Below are 23,858 nucleotides of genomic sequence, written 5' to 3'. Positions count from 1 at the left end.
TGACGCATTAAAAGATTGCCTCGCTTGAAAGCAGCATAAGCATCCACTTTCAGGTAGCAAAAGGTGGACTTGGCATGAGCTATAGCGTCCTATCCCAATCAGCGCTGCTGAATCTTGGGAAAGTCAGTAAGTCCTTCAAACTGTATTGAGCATACGCCTGACCCTTGCCAGGGTACTTATGCTGCTATCATCGGGTACAATGTCTCATTGTGCCTTACCCAATTTTCGATCCTCATTCTTTGCTATCGCATCTTACGGAACGGAAAGCGACGAACAGCATTCTACCTAGTTCTTGCCTTTCTTTCCCTTTACACCTTCTGGATAGTAGGCATAAGCATCGTACCCTGCGTCCCGCTCGCTGCCTCATGGGACCATAGCGTCCAAGGCTGGTGCATTCCGGGGACGCTCTCCGCGTACATCAATGCTGGGCTGAGTATTATTCTCCACTTCCTTGTTGTGTTACTACCCGTCCCAGAATTTCTGGGACTACGAATGTCGAAGACCAACAAGGCAGGCTTATCATTCTTGTTTGCATTGGGCTTGTTGTAAGTTAAAGTCTCTAGTTGCACGTGATGTCCAGAACTCGGACTGATAAGAATATGATAGTGTCTGCGTTGTATCAATCGTTCGCTTGAAGTCCCTGCATGATAGCGCAACGAAACACAACCCTAAGTATGATACCGCGATCGCCTTGTGGTCCACAATCGAATGCAACTGCGCTATCATTGGATCGTGTCTTCCCTCATTATACCCGCTCATAGGGTGGGTGGTTTCGAAGACGGTTTCTTCTTCTTCTTCTTGATTCATTTGCTGCTTTATCAAATCAGGTTCTCTGGGAGAACAAATGTAACGGCGTATTTGATGTCGATGTAGACCTCGTTCTACGATGTGCTGGGCAAGAAGCAAACTGTTCGTAGCGTCAGTACCTAGTGAATCTGATGAAGCAATTGAACCCCTTAGTCAGCGGTAATGTCACATTGCGAGATGCTCAAGTCACAAAAATATGCTTATACAATGAGGCGATGCTGGATTTATACGTACGACACATCAGCGCTACCAACAGTACGTGCCTTGAGTGTAACGCCGCTTTGACCGTACTAAGGTTTGTCCTGCACGGCTCACATTATGCACGACCTTGTGTGAAATAGACCACTTAATAGACCGGGCTTACCAGACCGTAGTACAGTTGAATTTACAGTAAGGTCGAAGAACGTGCTGTTGGCTGCGCTGGGACAGGTGACCACGCGCTATCAGTCTGTCGCACAGACAATAGTCCGTCCTTGCCCAACGGTCGTAGTGCTGTTATGTCTTCTGTTGGGCTATGTAATTTGGATATCCCCACCTTCCCTCAACTTGCATGCGATTCAAACCTCAATTCGCATTCAGTAACTATACCTTCTAGCGACCGACGCAGTACACTGAGAGAACAGATTTCATCTTCGCAGCTGGATGGTTCCCACAGTCACGGTCTAGAAATATCGTGCTCCCCTGCCTGACGTTTACGTCGTATATGCGCCACCGGTTTGGACCTCTATCCTAACGAAGTTTTAATCCAACACGTTTCACGAGTCGTGGGTCACATAAAAAAACGGCACACTTAGGATCAAGTAGAGATATTACCTTCCTCGAACAAAGTATTCACCGCACTCAATTACCTATCGTTGACGTTGCAGTCCACCGATCTCTCTCAGTCCAATCATCGCTCGCAAACCACCAATCATTCACATCGACTGGTCGCCAAGTCGCAAGAAGCATTCATACCCATCATTTTTGCTTTGCGACAGCTTATCACCTCTTCCTCGCCTGCTCCCCACCGCCATGGCACTTCACGAAGAAGCGGTCGCTCGCATCTCAGCTACAGTAAAGGATCTCTTTGACCGCAAACAATCCTTTCGCATATTCCATGGATCTACGAACAGCACGAGGCCCGCCCATAATGATAACACTGTCGATATTAGTTCGCTTTCTAATATCCTGAAAGTGGACAGGAACTCCAGAACAGCAATTGTTGAACCGAATGTCCCAATGGATAAGCTGGTCCAAACTACGCTTGCTCATGGGATGATTCCACCTGTTGTGATGGAGTTTCCGGGCATCACTGTTGGCGGTGGATACGCCGGATCCGCTGGTGAGAGCAGCTCGTTCAAGTACGGGGTATTTCAGTGAGACTGTCAAATCAGTTGAAATGGTGCTTGGGAATGGAGAGGTATGTTTTCTTCCTCGTCTCAATATGTGGATTGTAATTCACATATATCCGAAGCCATTGTCTGACTATATTGTAGTGAGTGCCTGGTCTTGTGACTCGCCAATATATCCTTCTTTCCTGTCTAGTCACCGGTGTTATCGCTAACCTCGCCTCTTTATCCAGGGTGATCATGGCTTCTAACTCCGTGAATGCGGAATTATTCCGCGGAGCTGCAGGTGCTCTTGGGACTCTTGGTATAATAACCAAGCTTGAACTAAGTCTGATACCGGCAAAGCGCTTTGTCAAACTAGTCTACCATGCATACCCGAGCACTCACAACACTATCGCTGCTGTCCAAGAGGCGACTAACAAGCCCGACATCGACTATGTGGACGCCATCCTATTTTCGAAGAGAAGGAGTTTTGGGGGTTGTATGATAAGGACTGGTACCAGGCGTTGCGACAGCGCTACTGTGCCATAACGTTACCGAGCGTCTACGACAAGATAAAGATCGACATCATTCGGCAATTGGGTGTACAGAAACTACCATAGATCTGCAGAATTAAGTACGCATGGCCATGGGCAGGATTTATAGGTATTTGGCATACAATTCGGAGCAAAGACTATCTCCTTCACAAGCGGCTAGGGTGGATGAGGTCGGAGCCAGGAAGGGAAGAGTGAGCATTAGGACCTTGGATCTATCGGCTGTGCAGTTTAGAGTAGTAAGCTTGGCACCAAAGGTTATCGTCACAATGAGTTGTTTTTGCAGGGAATGATTCTGAGATGACTTGCCTTCTCTGGTAAGATTGAGATTGCAATCGACATGCGGCTGGACGCCCAGCCAACAACAAGTGTCAGCCATTCAGCAGCTTAAAAGCTGGCCAGAAGAGCTACGAGCTGCTACACTTGCACATTAGTCCGCTCGCCGCATTCATTGGGTGAAGTGACTCCAGTGAGGACCCTAGGTTAGATATCCCGCGTCAATGTCATCAATTGCCCTAACACTGCAATATTAGCCCACACGAGCAGTCTACATACTTTCTACTTATTAATTTGATTGGCTGCCTTCATTTCTTCCGGTAAGCAAAATAACCAGAGAAACGGAAGCCTGCCTTGCAGCCTGCCCTCACACTAGATGTGGTACTGCTTCCGCGTTAGTGGAATCGCACTGCAATCTTTAGCCCGGACGAGCACTATTTCGTCTGACAATTCTACCTCTTAGCTAAATAAAGCTTCATGAATTTACGTTGCAGCCTCTAGACTCAACTGCTCACCGTAATCCTGGCATCGCAAGACCAAAAGGCTGTAGATTACAGTCTGCGTGCAGCTAAGCGAACATGCTAACCAATAGCAGCTTCGACGATCCGGTGAACGGCTACGATCATTTACGGCTTCTTTTGGGGGCCAAAGCTGTGCTTGCACTGCATTCTTAGCGTACACGAGCAGTCTAGCATCCACGCAGCAGCCCAAGCGAACCGTCCATCCACATCCACACGCATATTGTACATCGCATTTCATCCGCAAAGATCTTATGAAAACATCAAACACTAGCCTGCAAAACCAAAGTCGTCTGGTGAACGAAGAATTTTTTCTCAACACAACTCGTTGTTTTGCTTGTTGCCTGTTTAGACCTTCCGGTGAGCGCTGTGCAGTGAGGTGGCTACTCGAGTGAGACGACACTACAATCTTTAGCCCGACGAGACGATCTGTCTGTGCTTTACTGTGCATCCAAGCAACGAGGCTAGCCAATCACGCCAGCATCGTTCCGGTGAACTTCTTATTTGCTTTTGCCACGTTTCCTCTATAGCTTGTCGTAGTACTGTGAAGAAAGTTAGTATACTGATTTCTATCAATAGAAGGGGCATAACTTACGTTGTCAACACCCGGTACCTTAATCTTGATACCCTTCCTCTTACGCACGTCGGCAACGATCTTACCAGGCATAGTAGTGTTGTCAAGTAGCGAACCGCCCTGGAGAACTGCTAATGGTCGAAGACCATCTGGGGGAAGGCCTGTCCGGCAGTGTTTGATCGGAGATCGGCAGTGAAACCGAAAGACTCGTTGAGGGAAAGGTAGGCCAAAAGTCGCCACGACACTGCAATCTTTAGCCTCGACGGGGCGATCCGTCTGTTTACTGTGCAACCAAGCAACAGGGCTAGCCAATCACGCCAGCATCATTCCGGTGAACGCAGCAAGCATAACGGGTAGGCGCTTGCTAACCGCGATTGCACTGCAATTTTAGCCCCAACGAGCAGTTCCTCGGTTCGCTGATTGGCCAATTTTCGAGTTTTCCGGTGAGTCGACGGTTCTACGTTTTCAGGCAATGTTCTCTTTCGACATTTTTATTGGGTGCGCTTAGGCAAGGGTCGCTCTTCCACGGCCTTGTTTAAATGCGTCCACAAAGGCCTACTTCCCTTAACCAATGGGCAATATCTGCACTGCAATCTCTAGCCCCGACGAGCAAGTCTTCTTCACATACCAGTCTAGCTGATTGGTCTGCGCTATATGTGTGCTCATCCGGTGAACAGGAATGGGGCCGCTTCTCGTTTACAATAAAATCTTAGCCTCGATGAACGTTTCCTTCTCTACGTTGGTTGGACAAGTTTCAAGTTATCCGGTGAGCCGATGAATCTGCCTCGTACCGTCCAGTAACCAAAATGTTAACACTGCAATCTCTAGCCTCGACGAGCAGACATCGCTAACTGAGGCACTCACACACGAACCAACGACTGTCCCTAGCAACCCTATTCACTCGCATATAGTATCAAAATAACGCTATACGCTAACTATTATCTTAACTTCATCCTGTACAATAGAATCGTTGTATGAGCTAACTGACACTACGAATATACGAACATGTACCAAATGATGTCAGTAGACTACTATAGAGTATAAGAGTCGAATAAATTCACCTGAGTGTATGATAGCAGTTTACTCAGCGCAGCATCGACTGCTCGTTGGGGCTAAGGTTGCAGTGCAGGACAGTGAGGCGGCTCTAATTCAAGGGTATCCTAGAAAGATGGCTGTTCACCGCAGTTCCAGCCCCAACAAGAACTTCTTTCTCTACCCTGATTGGATAACACTGTGATGTTTTGAGTCCAGGAAGAGTAATAATTAACGTAGTTTGTTTCACTGCAATCTTTAGCCCCGACAAGCAGTCCCTTCTCACGCTCATTGGACGATGTCAAGTTTTCCGGTGAAGTAGACGATCCTTCCTCAGGTCACGGTACAACTTGCATGACAGCACTGCATTCTCTAGCCCCAACGAGCAACCTACCACCCATGTACAATTCTTCGCTATCTAGAAATATCCAGTAAGGCGCTTTAATGTAAATATAGTAAAGTTTACAGTCAAGCTGACAACCTATTATTACACTCATTGATCCCTGATTCGTTTCGAAATGCTCAGTTTTCACTGCTTTCTTTAGCCCACACGAGCAGCTCTATCATGTATAGTTCGCGATGTTGATTCGTTAATATGCCAGGTCAGCGTCCAAGAGCAAATTTTTTTGCTGCACTGATTGGCGTGCTCGTACCTGATTCATAGGGTTGCAATCCCGTGTAGGTGGCTTCACCGGCGGGTGGCTTGCATGAGGCGCTGGTCTGACCTTTGACACTGCAATTTTTAGCGCTGACGAGCAGTTCCCTCTCTACGCTCATAGGACAACACTGAGATCTTCTGGTGAAGTACGACATAGATTACGTCTCTACACTGCAATCTTTAGCCCCGACGAGCAGTTCCCCCTTTACATCGATTGGAAAACATTAAGACATTCCCGGTGTCCGGTGAAGAACAATCCTGCATTAGATGCCCCTGCACGACCTCACCTTACACTGCAATCTTTAGCCCCGACGAGCAGTTCACTCTCTGCGCTTATTAGACAACATCAAGACATTTCCGGTGAGCGACATTGCTGCCTCATACTGATCAACTCCACTGCGCCGCCTCTACATGGCAGCACTCTCACACTGATTGGACAGTTTTTGGGCTTTCCGGTGAGCTGCTGCAAAGACCGACGGAGCTAGTAATTTCACTGCAATCTTTAGCCCCGACGAGCAGTCGTCCCCCTTCTACGCTCATTGGACCTGAGAGCTTTCCGGTGGAGTGACTCGACTCAGCACTGCAATCTTTAGCCCCAACGAGCAGTCCCCTCCACCCTAATCAGACCACATTAGCATCTTTCCAGTGAAGCACACGGTCCACACCCTTGTCTGCACGGCCCGACCCCATATTTACAGTTTTACACTGCAATCTTTAGCCCCGACGAGCAGTCCCCTTCCACATCTAAGGCTCGCACGCTGACAATATCACCGACATCTAAACGTCTACGCACCGACACCAACACCAACACCAACACCAACACCAGCTTTTCCAAGCCCAAAGAAAACCGCCTTCCGGTGAGCCCATAGAAGACTTCACCGGACCGGACCGGACCCAACAGCCTGGGGGCGGGTCTTCCAACAACAGTTCCATTACCCAGACCGTTGGAGCTGCACTGCACTTTCTAGCGTCGGCGAGGTGTCGAAACATAGGCACGGGGATTGCAGTGGTGACTCTCTTGCCTCTAGCTTCGTCACATTTCACTGCAATCTCTAGCCCCGCCGAGGGGTTCGCGAGCACTGGCTGCAGGTACCGTACCCTCCGTCCCGACGTCACAATCACACAACACTTGCATACAAAATCGCACTCCATATAAGCACCCAGCTACCATCCATTTCATAGCATTCATTCATTCTACATTCCATCCCCCATTCATCGCCGTCATTTCATGCGTCATCAAGTAGGCCAACTCCAAGAGCGCTTCGCAAATGTACACATACGCCAATTTTAGTCTCTCTCGAGTCATTTCGCGTGGTAAGAGTCGCCGCGAGCTCAATCGCCCCTGCGTGCGCACGCCGAATTAGCGACCGGTCTAGTCGAGCACCAAAGCAGTAAACATTGAAGAGTTCAAGTTTGCAACGCAGTGGCTCACTTGACGAGCTTGCAGACCAGGTCGCCAGAGTCGACAGAGTCGCCCTCGCGGACTGAGAGGCCGTCGATCTTGCCGGAGTGGGGTGCGGAGATGACCATTTCCTGAGGCATGATTAGCATTTGCATTTGACCCAGCTGATATAGATTTACTTACCATCTTCATGGCGCTGAGGACAGCGATAGGGTCGCCCTTCATGACGTCGCTGCCATCCTTGACACGGACCTCAACAAGCACACCAGACATGGGCGAGCCAACCTGGCTAGTGTCGGTAGGATCGGCCTTGGCTCTCCGGACGTTCTCAATGGCGGCGTGCTGGTCCTCGACGGAGACGACACGGGTCTCACCGTTCATCTCGTAGAAAACCTCACGGAGACCAGTCTGCTCGGAAAGCGGACCGATGGCAAGGAGCTTCAGAATGAGCACCTTGCCCTTCTCGAGCTCGACGTGGAATTCCTCGCCGACTTCGGGACGAGCAAGGAAGTAGCGGGTCGGTAGGACGGAGAGATCGCCGTACTTGGACGTCCACTTCTTGTAATCATCGAAGACCTTGGGGTACATGGCGTAGGACGCGACGTCGCACTCGGTAGCATCGCCCCACTTCGCCTTGAGGTCGGACTTGATCTTGGCGAGGTCGATGGGGTCGAGGTAGAGACCAGGACGCTTGTCCATCTTCCTGCGGTCACGGAGAGCCTTGGAGCGGAGAGGCTCGGGGAAGCCACCATAGGGCTGGCCCATGAGACCCTCAAAGAATTCAAGGACCGACGACGGGAAATCGAGCTTGTCGGCCTTGGCAAGGACATCGTCGTAGGACAGGCCGTTGGAGACCATGAACTGTGCCAAGTCACCGACAACCTTGGATGTGGGTGTGACCTTGACGATGTCGCCGAGCAGGTCGTTGGCGTGCTCGTACGCCTTTTTGGTCTGTGCCCACTGCTCACCAAGACCTTGCTGCGAGGCTTGGAAGATGAGGTTGGTAAGCTGACCACCGGGGATCTCGTGCTCGTACACTTCGGGATCGGGGCCGGTAAGACCAGCCTCGAAAGGAGAGTAGAGGAGACGGAGCTGAGCCCAGTAGGCGTCAAGGCTGCGGATCATGTGGGGATCAAGACCAGTGTCCTGGTCAGTGCCCTCAAGAGACGCCAGAATGGCACCAATGCTGGGCTGTGAGGTCATGCCAGACATGCTGTCAATAGCGGCATCAACAGCATCGGCACCGGCCTGGGCGCAAGCAACCATGGATGCTACACCGGTACCGGCGGAGTCGTGGGTGTGAACGTGGATGGGAAGGTCGGGGTACTTCTCGCGGATAGCACCGATGAGCAGGGTGGCAGCGCGGGGCTTGAGCACACCAGCCACTAGGGAATGTTAGCAAAAGAACAACTGACGCACTGCACCTGGACATGAGTCTGAATCAGGATGGGCAATACTGTAACAAAAGTTGTGTACTGGTACTGTAGAAAGATGGAGGAAGGGATCAGAGAGGGATAAGAAAGGGGATGACGGACTGTCCTTGACTCCGAGGATATGCGCCCCCATGCCGACAATCTTGTCGACAACACTGAGATAGTACTCGAGGTTGTACTTCTTCTTGGGGTTCAACATGTCTCCACTGTACACATGTCAACAAAGCCTGGAGAGACTCACACTTCTAACTCACCTGTAGCACACAGTACCCTCAGCAACACCGCCAGCCTTGAGGACAGCCTTGATACCGACCTCGAGCTGCTCAACATCGTTGAGAGCATCGAAGACACGGAAAATGTCCATACCATTCTTCTTAGCCTGCTCACAGAAATGGTAGATGGCGTTGTCAGGAAGCGAGGAGTAGGCAACACCGTTAGCTCCACGGAGGAGCATCTGGAAGGGAATGTTGGGTACGAGCTTCCTCATCTTGCGCAGCCTTTCCCAGGGGTCCTCGTAGAGGAAACGCATGGCAACATCGAAGGTTGCTCCACCCCAGCACTCCAAAGCCCAGGCGTTGGCGTAAGCGTGGCTCGTCTCCTTTGCAATGCCGAGCAAGTCGACAGTTCGCACACGAGTAGCGAGGAGAGACTGATGGGCATCACGCCATGTAGTGTCCATAATCATACAGCCCTGCCAGAGTGATTAATACTTGAAAAGCAACAATTTTGAAAAGTCACTTACCTTGTTCGCGCGGACAGCCTTGGCAAAGCCTTCGGGGCCCTGCTCGAGGATGATGTTGCGCCATCCCTTAGTCGCCGGCATAGAGGTATCGACCTTGTTGCCATTGCTGTCGATGATGGCCGGGACCTTGATCTCGCCCTTGAACTTGGGCTCGCCGATCTGACCCTTGACCTGGCTGCCGTTGACGGCGAGCTCTCCGAGATATGCGAGCAGCTTCTGGGCACGGTTCTGGGAGCCGATGAGGTTGAAGAGCGCGGGCGTGTCGTCGATGAAGGTCGTCCAGCACTTTCCGTCGATGAAAGTGGGATGTGTGAGGAGCTTGAGCAGGAAGGGGATGTTGGTCTTTACACCACGGATACGGAACTCAACCAGGGCGCGCAGCATCTTTCGTCGGACGATCTCGTATGTGGAACCACGGCACGAGCACTTCACCAACATAGAGTCGTAGTGGGGGGTGATGATGGCACCAGCGAAACCATTTCCACCATCGAGACGAACTCCATTACCACCTGCGGAGCGGTACACCTCGATCTTTCCAGTATCTGGGGAGAAGCCATTGGCAGGGTCTTCCGTGGTGATACGGCACTGGAAGGCGAAACCACGGGTGGAGATGTGGTCCTGGGTCAAGCCAAGCTGCTCGAGCGAGGCACCCGCAGCAATCTGGATCTGCGCAGCAACGATATCGATGCCGGTGACTTCTTCTGTGATGGTGTGCTCGACTTGACTACTATCTGTTAGCGCTGCAATGGCTCGGCTTGGCCCAAGAGACTTACATTCGAGGGTTAATCTCGATAAAGTAGTAGCGGTTCTGCTGGTCGACCAAGAACTCGGCGGTACCAGCATTGCGGTAGTTGACGGACTGGGCAAGTCGGACGGCGTCGTTGAGGATGGCGTCACGGGTCTTCTCTGGGAGGTCCTTGGCCGGCGCAATCTCGACGACCTTCTGGTGGCGACGTTGGACAGAGCAGTCACGCTCGTACAGGTGCACCACGTTGCCGTAGTTGTCACCGAGCAGCTGGACCTCAATGTGCTTGGGCTTGTCGAGGAAGCGCTCGACGAAGACGGTGCCGTTGCCGAAAGCAGACTTGGCCTCCGATGTCGCTCGCTCGAAATTATCCTTCAGCGAGGCCTGGTCGCGGACGACACGCATACCGCGGCCACCACCGCCAAAAGCGGCCTTGATGATGATGGGGAAGCCATGCTCGTCGGTGAAGGCCTTGACGTCCTCGAACTTCTGAACGGGGTCGGGGGTACCGGGCACGACGGGCACGTTGCACTTGATGGCGAGTCTGCGGGCGGAGACCTTGTCGCCAAGGGCATCAATGGTGTCTGGCGAGGGGCCAACGAACTATCCAACACACGTCAGCGGTGATGCGCGGAATTGGTGTTGCAGCAACTCATGTGAACTGTTGGGGGCGCCCGAGATCGCCGCGGGCTGGCCTACGGCAAGAGCACGGTCGCTTGTGCCCCGCCGAAGCTCGTCGAGTCGACGAATGGGCATGCAGGTGCAGCGCACCCCGGCCTTCCATCGTCATAGCATAAACAAAATCGAAGACTCACGATAAGACCGGCCTGCTCGACCTTGCGCGCAAACTCTGCGTTTTCCGACAAGAAGCCGTAGCCCGGGTGAATCATGTTGACCTGGTGCTCGACGGCGATCTTGACAATCTCGTCGCTGGCCAGGTACGCGCCGACGGGCGTGTACTGGCCGCGGTGGCCGATCTCGTAGGCCTCGTCGGCCTTTTGGCGATGCATGCTCAGGCGGTCCTCATGGCTGTAGATGGCGACGGTGTGCAGCGACAGCTCGTGGGCCGTCCGGAAGATGCGGATGGGGATCTCTCCTCTGTTGGCGACTGCGGAGGCCGTCAGATTCCACCCGCGGGGTCAATTGGGTGTTGGGCTTACCCATGAGCTTCTTGAGCTGCATGATGGAGCTGTTCGCGCGCAGGCGGTGGTGCACCGAGTTGCGGTGGGGGTGGTGCTCGCCATGCTCGCCGTGCTCGTCGTCGAACTCGCTCTCGTCAATGGCCGACGCGGCCGCGTTCTTGTCGACGGCCAGCGTAGTCATGGCGGGGCTGTGTGTGTAGAGGTGGGAGGGAGGGGAGTGTGGGAGGGAGGAATTGCTGAGCGGGTCAGTGGCCGAGGGCGCGCGGTGATATATAGTGGGCGGTATCGGTACCGGCCAGTCAGTCGTGAGTCTGCAAGCAGCGTGCTAAGCAATTGGGTCGAGAAAGCCAACACCAAGCCGGCTCGACGCTGGTGACGGAACTGTCCACTCTGCAGGCCCGCAAAAGCAACAGCTCTGGTGGGCGGGCCCTGCAATGGCTGGAGCTCCCCTTGTTGCTTGTTGCCCTGCTGCCCCTCCATGCAGCCATCGATAAGCCGCGCTCCACTCCCCGCGTCGCCCGCTCCCCCATGCGTCGCAGCAGCTGTTGCAACACGCAAAAAGCGGAACAACTTGCTAAAACCTGTTGCAAACGCCCTGAGGCCACGTCTAGCGAGACGCCCCCACGCCGCCGCGGTCCAGCAGTCTCTGCCCGCCATGTGAATCACATTCTCCCCCAGCTGGCGGTGAGCAGCCCGCGCTCTGCTACCCCGACGTCTCCAGCCCATGCCTCACGCCCCCCCAGATAGCCCACTGCCTGCTATTTTCCGCGAAACACGCCTCTAGCTCGGCACCGCGGGACAACGGAGCGCGCTTTGCTTCGGCTGCCCGTCTCACGATCCTCTGGTCGATACACTCTCCAGATAGCCGAAGAACGGGCTCCCGGCGACTGCACAACCTCTTGAGGCATCGCGCGCTGTGCTTTTCCGGGCGCTTTTCTTTTCTGCCCTGTTCCAGACATTCGACCCCAGGTCGTCGAGCTATTACTCACGCGCTCGAGGCTGCTTCGGAGAAATCGTGGGTGCGCGAGTTGTCCCCGAGCGTTGCTCTGGTGGTTGCTGCATGCCCTAGGCCCGTGGGCCATCACGGTCGGCGAAACGGCTGGGTGCTGGGCATGGGTTCAGGGTCCACACCGTAAACACGTGAAGTGCTCGTGAAGAGCTCGCCTGCAGCTTGGGTATCGTCCAGGTGGATCCTCACCGACGCATCTAGCCTCTCCTGTAGGTGCGAATCACCAAGGATACAGTATCAGGTTAGCTCTCAAGATTCAAGTAATCCAGGGATACGCAATCACATATCGGACTTTTCGATGGCTCCAACGTCCAGAGAGCTAAAGCCGACGTCCGATTTAATACAAGGACTAGGCAGATATGTACAGTCAGTATCGCAAGACGGGCGAGAATGGCATCATGACACTCCACACCCAACACTACGCAGATCCCACATATCAAGATCCACACAAGCAGCTCTACATGCATAATCCGCTCTCACAGACATCCACTCTCTACACAATCTGAGGCTCACCAGCGCCACCAAGTCCGCCGAGCCCCCTTGGCGGAGATCATCTGCGCGTGCCTGACCCAGCTCAAAACGCGTAACCCCCACATGCAACAAAGTATTATGCACAGAACCAAGAATTGCGAATCAATACTATGGTATATATCTCTTGACTGCCCAATGCGCGCTGCACGCTCCAGGTAGAGGAAAAGTATCCAAGAAAAGTTACCACTTGTCGACCCGTCAAACCAGAACCAGAGGCAGTGAATCCCATTTCATCGAAGCTCAGCCCACGTAGAACCTTAGCTACGATATATGCTAGAATCTAGAATTTCAATACAATACCCAGCACTTTCTTACATTAGGGACAAATCTGCGGAAAACGCGGGTGAATAGCGCACAGGACGTTGAAAGTCCGATGCCTGGGCTAAAATGAGGTTGGGACGGGCCCCAAATCGGCGTCACGTGATGCACAACCCTCCAGCTAAGGTACCTAGGTATACCTGCGTAGGCGTCTCGTACACAACCCCCCCATCCATCCAGTGCGCCAACGCCCTCACCCCGGATCCTACCTTCGACCCTTTTTTGCAACACGTAGATCCTAAAAAGCGAAATGACCTCACGCCGCGCTTACCTTACTGAAAATACACCGCCGGGTGCCTTCCCGCGGGTGCGGACGACTTCGCAGTAGTTCGGCAGGAGCTTCCGAGAGGTAGCCGCGGGAGCTTGGGCGTGCGCGGCGCGTCTTGCGGATCCGCTGCCTGCGTTTAGAAACCCCGATTTTACCCCGTGATGTATGGTTTGCATGTGCGAAGAAAGAAAGTTGTGTGGGGAAAGGTTGTTGTGGGAGGTGATGAAGCGCGGGGGGCTGTGGGTGATTGGCTGGTTTTGCTGAGGTGATGGACAACTTCGCAAAGTCTGGGAAGGCGTGCAATTTCGAATTGTATTTTTATTTCGTTCTGCGAAGTTATGAGGGATTACGAAGAGGGGTATTTTGGGGTCCTGGTTATGGCTACTTTCAGAGGGAAGATTGTTCGATGACGCGACGCTGGACTGGGGATGACCAAACGTAGTTGTGCAGGTGCAGACGAGATATAAGGCATCCAGTAACTGATTGATAGCCGAGGCCTTCGAAAATGAAAGTCGAGATGTGGTTTAGATGAACGCTTATCAGCCTCACAAGGCGCTTGTGCAAAGTATGCATCGTATTCACTGTTTGGATGGGGGAATTCTACCGGATTCTACGACCACAGATAAGTTCACAGCGACGAAATTATCTGGACCTGGACCGGCATACAAACTCACGATCGGCTCATCACCAACCTTTCTCGCATCGTCTTCACGTTTCGAATGGGAAATGCCAGTCAATTTCGCCATACCACTGCCATCGTACCGGATCCCCTCCAAAACCACAGGCTTGTACCGCGCCCAAGCAATCGAACCACCAGTCGTTCTCTCAAACTCAAAAATTTTGCCGCCATCTTCCCCAAAGCCTAAATACCTCAAACCACTCCAGCATAAACTTTCGCCTACCAGCACGATCTCAAGACCCGTCAATGGTTCGTAATTTCAAAATACGCGAAGTTACCCTAGGATAAACCATACCAAGTTGAAACCCACACGCAGCCCATAAATCATTGGTCTTGGAAGCAAGAAATCAGCAGCAGCGAAACCTGACGATGCGATGCCGTTCAAGCGTACACGCTGCTAATGCTTCCGCTGCTTGACCCCAACAATAACCCCCTCCTGCCTCGCAAAAAACGTATTCCTCGTCCGCCACTCCGTCTTCCCCCCACCATAAAACGCAAATCTATAATTCCAAATTAACTGCGGCGACAGCTTATGCAGCTCGATAAGCGCGATGTTCTTCCCAATGCACGTCCTCGTCCCGCCTCCAAACGCCATCATGTACTTGTCCATGTGTCCTGCGCGCACGGGATCCAGCCAGCGCTCAGGTACGAAACGCTCGGCATCTAGTCCGAAGATTTTGGGGTTGAAGTGCAGGACGGCGGCGTTGATGCCGATGGTGTAGCCGGGGGATGAAGTGGTTGTTGAGGTGGAGGCCTGAGGGGGACTTGTTCGGGGAGGGCTGCGTGGGCGGTGAGTTAGCATCTTGTATGTGTAGCTGCAGTGCGAAGACGGAAAAATAAAACCACTCACAAAGCTGTGCACCGGGATGGATCCTCAGCGCCTCCTTGATGCACGCGCACAGATAGGGAAGCTGGCTCGCTTGCTTGTAGCTCGGGGGCAAACTCAGCCTGCCCTCGCTGACGGCTTCGTCTATTTCCTTCTCGAGGCGGTCGTACACGGATGGGTTATGCATTAGGTGGTAGAACAGCGAACGGAAGGCAATGGCAGTCGTGTCGCTTCCTGCGAAGAGCGCGCCGTAGGATTCCTGCTCTACATCACCCCAGCCGAAACTCATCTTTTCGCCGTTCTTCTCGTAGATATCGAAAACTTGCTGGGCCATGTCTGTTCGGGGAGCTGAGAGACGGGAGGCGTAGGCTTCTTTCATGAGACGAGCAGAAGAGGAGCCAATGTTCTTACTAGACTTGGAGTGTTAGTGAGGAGTCTTGAAAGATATCACAGTGGGTCAGGATAGACTCGGACTCTTCACCGTGTGCGTTATCACGAAAGTCCGAGTCGACGCTGCAGCCTTTGTGAGCATGTTGGGGGATTCTGGACAACGTACACTCCCTTCCTGATCTCCTTCCCTGCAGGCGTAAGCATGGTTCCCAGGCCAATGAGGGGCCTCAGAAATGGCGGCGCGACACCCATCAAGCACACAAAGGGAATCATCTTGTCCAGAGACTTGATCCAATCGTTCTGGTCCTTCCCTTCATCGAGGAAGCCAAATGCACGACCATAGAACAGTTCGCCGATGATGTCAAAGGTGTACCTGTCCTTCACGTGAGTATAACGAGTTACCCCAGAGTAGCGATACAAAAGCCGATAGAGTTCAACTTTCGAACCAAGACCGTAAAACATCGTACCAATGTAGCCACTCTCCCAAATCACACGGCTTCCCCGAACGAGCAAACCCTCCCAAACGTTCCGTGAGCAGATTACTGCAAGAATCAATGTACGCTTCTGACTTGGCGACATTGGTCATGGAGTAGATGCTACTGATGATTCTGCGCCTCTGCCCGTGTTTCTTGTCGCTCTTGCATGAGAAGATGTCGCCGTGGGGACTGAACCCGGTCGTGTTGTAGGGCTCGTAGAAGGGAGCTTTGTCCAATGCGTTGGAGAAGCGGTAGATGGCTGCGAAAGCTTCGGGGCTGGAGATGCGTTAATACAGGGTTGAGGTTGCAGTATGGGGAGGAAGCTTGGGTACTGCATAGCTTATTCTGGGGTAACACAAGGTACAAAAGGTGCATCACTTACTCGGAACACGACACCTCATTCGGTGCGATGCGGACCAAGGGGCCATGCTTAGCATGAAGAGCTCTCTGATCCTTTTCGACATCCTCTGTCCAGATCTTGCGCAGATACCAGAAGCGCGAGATTCTTGCCAAGAAGGGTCCCGGAATTTTGGCCAGAGGATGGAGGGTGATTGTGTAGAAGATCCAACCCAAGAAGTAAATGATGGGCAATGCCACCAGAACCCAAGCATTGGGAAAGCTCAGACTCAATAGCATGGTGCTTTTGTTATTGTCAGGTTGAGAATAGAAAATAGTGGACACTGTAATTGGATGGAGAGGATTGGTGTCGAGATGGTGGCTGAGATTTATACTGACTCTCTACCTGATCTATTCAGGGAATGAGCGAATTGCGGTAGATAGAAAAAGATGTGGGCATACCGTGGTATATGGAAGAAATTGGAGACGAGCATTCAGTGGATCCCCAGCGACTCCACTCCGTGATTCAGATCTCTGCCAACCGAATGAGGCGCTGGAGCCATCTACAAACCCACTCTCCCATCGAGCTAGCTCTCACGTATCTCAGGACAGAGCCTCTTCCGCCTTGCACCCATGTCATCCGGCGCCGAACAGAACACCGAACACCTGATTCGGCCAGTCGGAACTTTTGGAGATTTCGGGAAGAGGGTTTATATTTCGGAAGCAGGGTTTGCAACGGGTAGATAGTTCATCCGCCGTGCATCGGTTATAACGGGGTTTGCAGCTTCACACTAGCCAACTGAATCGGGTAGTCTCTTGCGGTAACGTGGAACACAACTATACTATACATCATCCGATGGGAATTCAAAGGTTCGTTACATCCTGATTCGCTTTAGGTTGTGCTATCTATCAATCGACTTGCAAGGCCTCAACATATGGCTGTAGCTTCTACCGAACCTACATAAGAGGTACGCAATCCGCGCCCTACCAGAAATGAAATCATCGCCAGAAGACAAGATGCATCCCCTAAAATTACAGAGTATCATCTAGGGGAGTGGTACAACCTACGCGAGCAGTCAAACACGAACTCCAATTTTCCTCACTCATCCATTCAACCACATCTAGCAGACCAAGACGTTCCGACACGCAGGGCTTAAGAATCAGGACAACGCAGAGACCCGCCTATCTGTAAAAGCGCAGCACAACCGCACACAGCTCATCTATATCTATCACTAACTTACCACAGGCTGAGCAATCACAACACGCACAGATAGTACGCTTCTCCTCACCCAACTAGGCCGATCAGCGAAGACGATCCTCAGCTTCCAAGGCGCGTAGTAGCAGACGCATCGCAGATGTCGAATGAACATCTGTGATGACCTGTGTTGGCAGAAATACCACATATCACCGCGTGACCCTCCCCAAAACCTCAAGCTTCTACAATCCCGCGTCAAAAGCGCGAACACCGCATCGCTCAGCCTGAGGCAACACAGGACACCAAAATACATCAACGCGGTGCAGCACATCTCACCCATCACACACCCATCACGCACATACTCATATCAGAACACAAACAAATTAGTTATCCGTATAAAATACAATCGTCCAAATCCGCCCCGGCGCACATGCCCCGAAGCAAGCCTTAACGCCATGTAGAGTACATCCGCTTCCAAACCTATGCACCCGTCCCACATTGCTTTTGCATCATCGCCAAAACATCAAACTATGTAGATGAAGCCAATGTCCCAAAATTACCGAGACATCTCATTGGGTAAGAATGAGCTTAGAATCCTCGGAAGCCCGTGGGCTGGGGCGCAATGCCGTTGGGTTGCTGGTATGGTCCAGGCGAGGGAGCGTTCCCGATGGGGCCTTGCGTAAGCATAAGGCGCGAGCCAAGGATGGGCGTGTCTTCCTCCTTCTTTTGCTGAGAGGCCTCGCGTTGCTTGCGCTCTTCGTTGTCCTTCTTGAGCAGCTCGATAGTCGCTGCTTGTTGCGCAAGGAAGTTGATCATGTACGGCTATCGACATGTTAGTATGCATGAGTAACACGAGAAAGGAGACATACCATTGTGAAGTCGTTCAGGTTGTTGCGCCACGAGATCTCGAGAATGACATCGGGGCGGATGAGATCGTAGCATGCATACAGCATGCCCACGTAGCACTCGCGGCTGCCGATATCAACGAAGTAGCGCAGCAGGTCTTCGACCACATCGGTCTTGCCTGACAATGCAGCAGTCTCGATAGCGTCCTTGAAGAGCTTGTCCTGCTTGGAGAGAGCAATCGACTTCTCCCACCGCTTGTTCTTGCGGTAGATGTTGGCTGCAATCTGGCGGAAGAAGACCAAGTCGTGTCGCTCGAGACGCTGGGCAAGATCCATCGCATCGTAGTTGTCGTAGTTGTTGACCGAGTCGCGCAGGGTCTTGTAGTCCTCCTCTTCTATCAACAGGTCGTTGAGCGCATTGTTGACCTCGCGCTTGTTCTGGGACTGCACGCTGAGTAGGAAAGGCTTGATCAGAGGGATGTTGTCCGACTTGTTAAACATGCGGACCACACGGTTGACGTCAATACGAGCAGTGAGCGCTTGTAGAAGATCGGTCAGAAGAGTTGGTTGCTCTTCCAGGTAGAACCCAAGCGCGCGGTAGTAAATCTCGACGTTGGAGGCCTTGGTGATCACATCCTTGAATGACTGGTGTTCCCAGGCATCCGCGGCACGCTCCATCATGGCGAGCGCCTGCTTATCGTCAGTGGTATCCCACAAGTGGTTTATCGAGTTCACTTACGGCATTGTCGGCTTCATCATAGTGAACATACAAGAAGATCAGCTCCGGCCACAGATGGGCCTCTTCGGTGGCGCGGATCATCTTAGGAATATTTATACGGGACCAGAACAGACGAAGATGCTCCATGACGCGTTCCGAATGGTACTTGGTGAGAGCAATACCGAGTTCAGTGAACATTCCCTAAAACAGTCAGTGTGTGGCAGGTTAGTGGGAATAAGACTGGCTTACCATGTGGGCACGTTCAAGACCAAGACCAGCCTCCAAAAGCGCAATGAGCTCATCGAAGTAGCCGTTGCGCTCATACTGCTTGACAAGATCGGTCAACTCCTCGGCATGAACAATGAGGTTCAGACCGCAGATCTGGGCAAGGCGGAACTCCTTCTTGGCAACGCAGGCCTCGTTGACTTGACGCCAGACCTTGACGCTGTTCGCCTTGCGGGCGCATTCTACAGCAGCCTGGTAGTCCTCAAGGTGGACAAGCGTAGTAGCAAGCTTAGCCCAGTTCGAGATGCTGGTGTAGAAGATCTTGGCAGCCTCGTGGTAACCCTCTTCGTAAGCCTTGTCACCGGAAGCTTCGACATCAGCGACATTCGTAGCGCGGAGGAAGTCCTCAAGCTCGGGAAGTTGGTTCGTGCGAGCAAAGCAGAAAGCCAACGCCGTGTCGATGGGGACTTCGCGAACAGTCTTGCGGGCCATCCTCAAGAACTTGATGAGGTCCTCGTCCTTGCCAGCGTGTGTGGCGATCTCAATCACTTCCAAGAAGTTGGATGGGTCGCTAGCACGAATGTACGATTCGATGGAGTCTGTTACACGTAGGCCATCGAGCTGGGCCTTAGCGACCCGACTCCACACTTCGGGAAGATCAACACGATCCGCGTATTCTTGGGCGCGGTCGATGCTGACAATGTGATCAACGAGGACGTTCGCGGCGTCGACGTGTTGCTCGTGCTTCTTGTGGATCTCGAATGCCTCCTCGTACATGCCGACTTCGATACATTGTTGAGCAATATCCTCGGGGCTGTAGTGGTCGAGCTGGTGAATGTAATTCATCATGCGGCCGCGGTCAGACTTGGCAGCCGTAAGCATCAAGAGGTTCTGGAGCGAGGGGTTGTCGGAGAAGGTGGATGGTTCCAGGATGATCTTCTCGAGAAGATCGATGAGCTCAGCGGGCATGTCGCCTGTAATGAAGGCCTTGACAGCAATGCTGACTTTGTCGGGGTCGTTTGACTCGGGGACCGCAGTGGAGGTGACCTGGTCGACCAAAGAACGGCGGTGCATGTTGTTGGGGCTAAGCACATAGTCCCAAACCTCGCCATCGGCACGCTCAAGTAGATAACGGGCTTGCGCCTTGAACATAGAGTTCTCGTTCGTAACATTGATCAAATCGAGATCGTTCTGACCCTTGCTATAGGCAATAAATGCGAGGTTGGGGTCACGCTTCTCGCAGTATTTACCGACAACGAGAGTGTCGTACTGGTCGTTCTCCTGCAGGAACTTCTCTGGGTTGTTGTTGCTGTCGATGTAGATCTTGGCCAGAGCGTTGTACACCGCCTGCTGTTGGTTGCCCTCCGCGAGAGTGTGTTCGAGGAATGGTAGGAGAAGCTTGAGACGGTTGCGAGACTCAACCTCGGCGACGAGCTCATCGATGGGGATGGAGGAAGGGGTGACCGATCCCAGAAGACCCTTGATTATGCTCTCATCGCAATCGACATCGAGCAATCCACCAATGACGGCGGGAGTCCTCGCTGGGTTTACGCGCTGTACATACACCTCGATCGACTTGAACTGCTGCTTCTTGTACAGATAGAGGACCAGGTCGTGGATGAAGTTGAATCGGTCGCAAACAATGATGAGCGGCAACTGCTCCGTGAGATTAGCCTCCTTGAGGAAGTTCTTCACTTTCTCAGGGTTGTAGCTGTTGGATTCACGGCAGACACGCTCGACCTCGTTCAGCTGGCCCATGGTCGTAGCAGCCTCGATGTACTTGAAAGTAACATCAGGATCCTCGCTGACATTGACGATCGAGCCCAAGAAGAAGTAGAGACCCTCGGCAGTGCGGTGTTTCTCCAGTAGATCGATGATTCTGGTAGCTCCAAGAAGGTCCGAGTACTTCTGGGAGATGCGGATCACAGCTTGAAGGTTTTGCCGGATGTTGGTCGTGAGCATGTGGTCCAGAGAATCCAGTGAGAGCTCCACAGTCAGTTGGCCGAAGTAGTTAAGCAACCACTCCTCCGGAATCTTGTCAGTCTGCACGATCATGCGCTTGATAGCAGCGGTATCATCCGTGTGCTCGAGCGCGCGGGTGAGAAGTCCGGCTTGCTCGCACAGAGTAGCGATGCGAGCCCTGTCGTAGTGGGAGAACATCTCGTTTCCAAGGATAGCGTCTGCCACTTGAGGGGCATTAAGCAGGTTCATTTCGAGGAGCTTAGTCTGCAGGTGGCCCTCCTCGGGGAGGTTGTTCGATAGTACATCGAGCAGGAAAGCGGTCGCCTGTTGAATCATACCCTGAGACTGGAAAATATCCACGACCCGGTCAACGCTGATTAGAGGTCCACCTTCATGCTTGGCCAGGCTGGAAGCAAATTCCGCTCCCTTTTCGGGATTCACTTCGATTCAGTCAGTATATCATCACGTTTGAAGGTTGTGACAGTCGTCAGCCTCAAGTTCGGTTCTCGGCCTTTGCAAGATCCCTAAACTTTTGGCGGAGCACTGCAAGAGTGAAAACTTACCACGGACGATATGCTGAAGCAATACGTTGTAATCCGGGTTGTATCCGACCGATTGGCAGTACTGAAGAATCAGATCGAAGTGGCCAAGCTCTGCGAGAGCGGCGACAGTCTTCTGGGGAACGTTCGCCTCCTTGTAAATCGCAAGAGCAAGGTTCAGGTCGTGCGGCTTCGCCAAATCTCCGAGCTCTTCAGAGCAGTGAAGCTTGCCCTCCTTCTGCCACTTCTCAATCAAGTGTTTTCGGCCTTGTGAGAAGACCGGGCGGGCCAACTCGAGCGTCTCATCCTTGTTCAAGCCACCCTTGTCAAGCAGCTGGCCAAAGTACTGCAAAAGCACAGTGATCTGACCAGGCTGAGCCGGAATCTGTCGTAACCGGTTGATCGTCTGAGGGGTACGGAGGAAGCCACGCGGCGAGTTGGCAGCAACCTTGGCGGCTTCAGTGTAGTTTGCCTGGTTCATCAGAGTCTCGAATCGCTGCTGGTACAAGTTGTCAGCGCCGGGAAGCCCGCCCTTTGATGCAAGCTTATAGGCAATCTCTGAGCATGCGGGGTTGTCCATGATGTACGGAATGAGCGCATCTTCCCGGATGGTAGTGTGCAGGACTTGTCCACGCTTGTTGATCACCACGACGCCCTTGCCGTCGTCGTCGCGCGCAGTTGTGAAGACCGTCTCTTCTGATATCCTGTTTAAGAAGAGCGCGGTACCCGTCTCGAGATCGTGCAGATGGATAAAACCGAACTTGGTCACTACAACCAAGATGCCGTACTTGTGCGCAATGTGAATTCCAAGAGGGAAGTCACCGGTACCCTCCGCAGGCCAATGTATCGGGATCAGGCGCTTCGGGAAGGCTGGATTCGCGGCGTTGTGGTCGACCTCGACAATGTTGATCTTGGCCTCCCCGGTGGTCGACTTGACAGCGAACGCGAAGAGCTTCGTGTCAGAGGTCGCGCCGTCCAGGCGGAGCGTGCCGAACGTCGCAGCATGACCCTCGAGGGGCTGGCTGACATTCCGCGCCTTGGAGAACAGCTGCATGTTACCGCGGATGCCTCCGGTCGGATGCGACGCGATACCGACCAAGCACGACCAGCTCTCATCGTCGTTGGTGACGTAGTTGATGATCTGGTTGTTCTGCCCAATTGTTAGTCCGAATCTAACATTCTTAGGTATCTCGTACCTCCAACTGCTCCTGGCGATCAAAGATCTTGCGCGGCGTGGGTGGGCTGCTGCCATCCAGCACATCCCAGTGGTACACCGACTTTGTGCTGACAAGCGCCAGAGTAGTCTGGCTAACCCACCGCCAGAACTGGATATCCTCGTGATGGGTATATGTCTGTAGGCGCTGCTTGGTCTCTAGGTTGAAGAGCTGCAGCGTCTTTCCTTGCGCCTTGAGAGCAATGATGGGCTCTGTCAGATGCATGATGGCGCTGTCAGCGCGGATCGGCCGCCGGATGACATTGTTTGTGTTCTTGAGGTCAACGATGACGGTCTCGGCGGGCGTGTTGGCGTCGTTGTTCTGCTGGCGCACGCAGACGTACTTGTCCGACTCCAGCGTCTATTGCGCGTCAGCCTCATCCTAGATATGTATGGTCTGTGATATATAGCACGTACACAGTTCTGCCATGATATTGATGCTGGCTGCATGTACTGTTAGCTTGTTGTCCCTCCGCTTCGGGCGCGCTCGGTGCCTTGAATTGGCAAACGTACGAGGATGTTCAGGTTTGTGAGCTATGAAAGCCAATTGTTAGCATCGCCATAGATATGTGGGAGTAGAACGAAGCTCACCAGCGTCGGCTGCGTGACGTGCAGCGGGATGGGTCGTTGAGACATTGCGCCAGAACAGCTCTACACTCACTCGGGGTGAGAGAGCAGACGGCTAATCGGGGGTATCGAAGAGAAACGGCACAATTAGACCCAGAAGCAAGACGCCGGAAGCGCGTGATAGGAAATGAGAGAATGTGGGGAGGCTGCGGAGGACGGTCGTGGAGGTGTGTTTTCGAGGTAAAGGAGCCGCTCGCACCAGGTGTCGTCTAAGGAGCTATCGTAGTCTTGGCTCGTTGGGGTCCGAGCTGACCTAACAGCGTCGCCAACGACGTACCATCTGCGTTTGCCTCCATTTTCTTCTTCACCCATGAAATGGATCTCCTCTTCTCTTGCGTGACTCTACCGCAACGGACTGCATCAGCATGCAATCTTGATTAAGCCTGCTAGTCGCGATGAGGTCATGGGAGCCATGTTCGAGCGCTTTTCTGTTACTACCCAGTCTACTGGGTCGCATATGGGCAATTCAGTAACAACTTCGATAAGGACACATGAAGTACAGCTTTGAAGA

General features: G+C 52.8%; 2 protein-coding genes across 2 annotated transcripts; both read right to left on the bottom strand.

The window, feature by feature from the left end:
• Nucleotides 1-7,154: 7,154 nt before the first annotated feature.
• Nucleotides 7,155-11,212, bottom strand: PYC1 (pyruvate carboxylase; the record flags this gene model as incomplete). Its single annotated transcript, XM_056221345.1, has 8 exons — nucleotides 7,155-7,259; nucleotides 7,312-8,513; nucleotides 8,664-8,767; nucleotides 8,816-9,252; nucleotides 9,304-10,027; nucleotides 10,077-10,651; nucleotides 10,864-11,156; nucleotides 11,209-11,212. 8 exons carry the CDS (start codon nucleotides 11,210-11,212, stop codon nucleotides 7,155-7,157), a joined length of 3,444 nt encoding a protein of 1,147 aa, XP_056065332.1.
• A 6,594-nt stretch (nucleotides 11,213-17,806) lies between these two features.
• On the bottom strand, nucleotides 17,807-23,356 carry CHC1 (Clathrin heavy chain; the record flags this gene model as incomplete). Its single annotated transcript, XM_056221344.1, has 9 exons — nucleotides 17,807-18,040; nucleotides 18,088-18,753; nucleotides 18,803-18,982; nucleotides 19,031-21,408; nucleotides 21,532-22,657; nucleotides 22,704-23,081; nucleotides 23,138-23,164; nucleotides 23,234-23,254; nucleotides 23,312-23,356. 9 exons carry the CDS (start codon nucleotides 23,354-23,356, stop codon nucleotides 17,807-17,809), a joined length of 5,055 nt encoding a protein of 1,684 aa, XP_056065331.1.
• Between the last annotated feature and the right edge of the window lie 502 nt (nucleotides 23,357-23,858).

Source organism: Didymosphaeria variabile (genome assembly GCF_027946475.1).
Source record: "Didymosphaeria variabile strain IMI 356815 chromosome Unknown scaffold_10, whole genome shotgun sequence".
Classification (NCBI taxonomy): Eukaryota; Fungi; Ascomycota; class Dothideomycetes; order Pleosporales; family Didymosphaeriaceae; genus Didymosphaeria; species Didymosphaeria variabile.
Note: the sequence above shows the minus strand (reverse complement) of the source record. Positions and strands in the feature narration are given on the sequence as shown.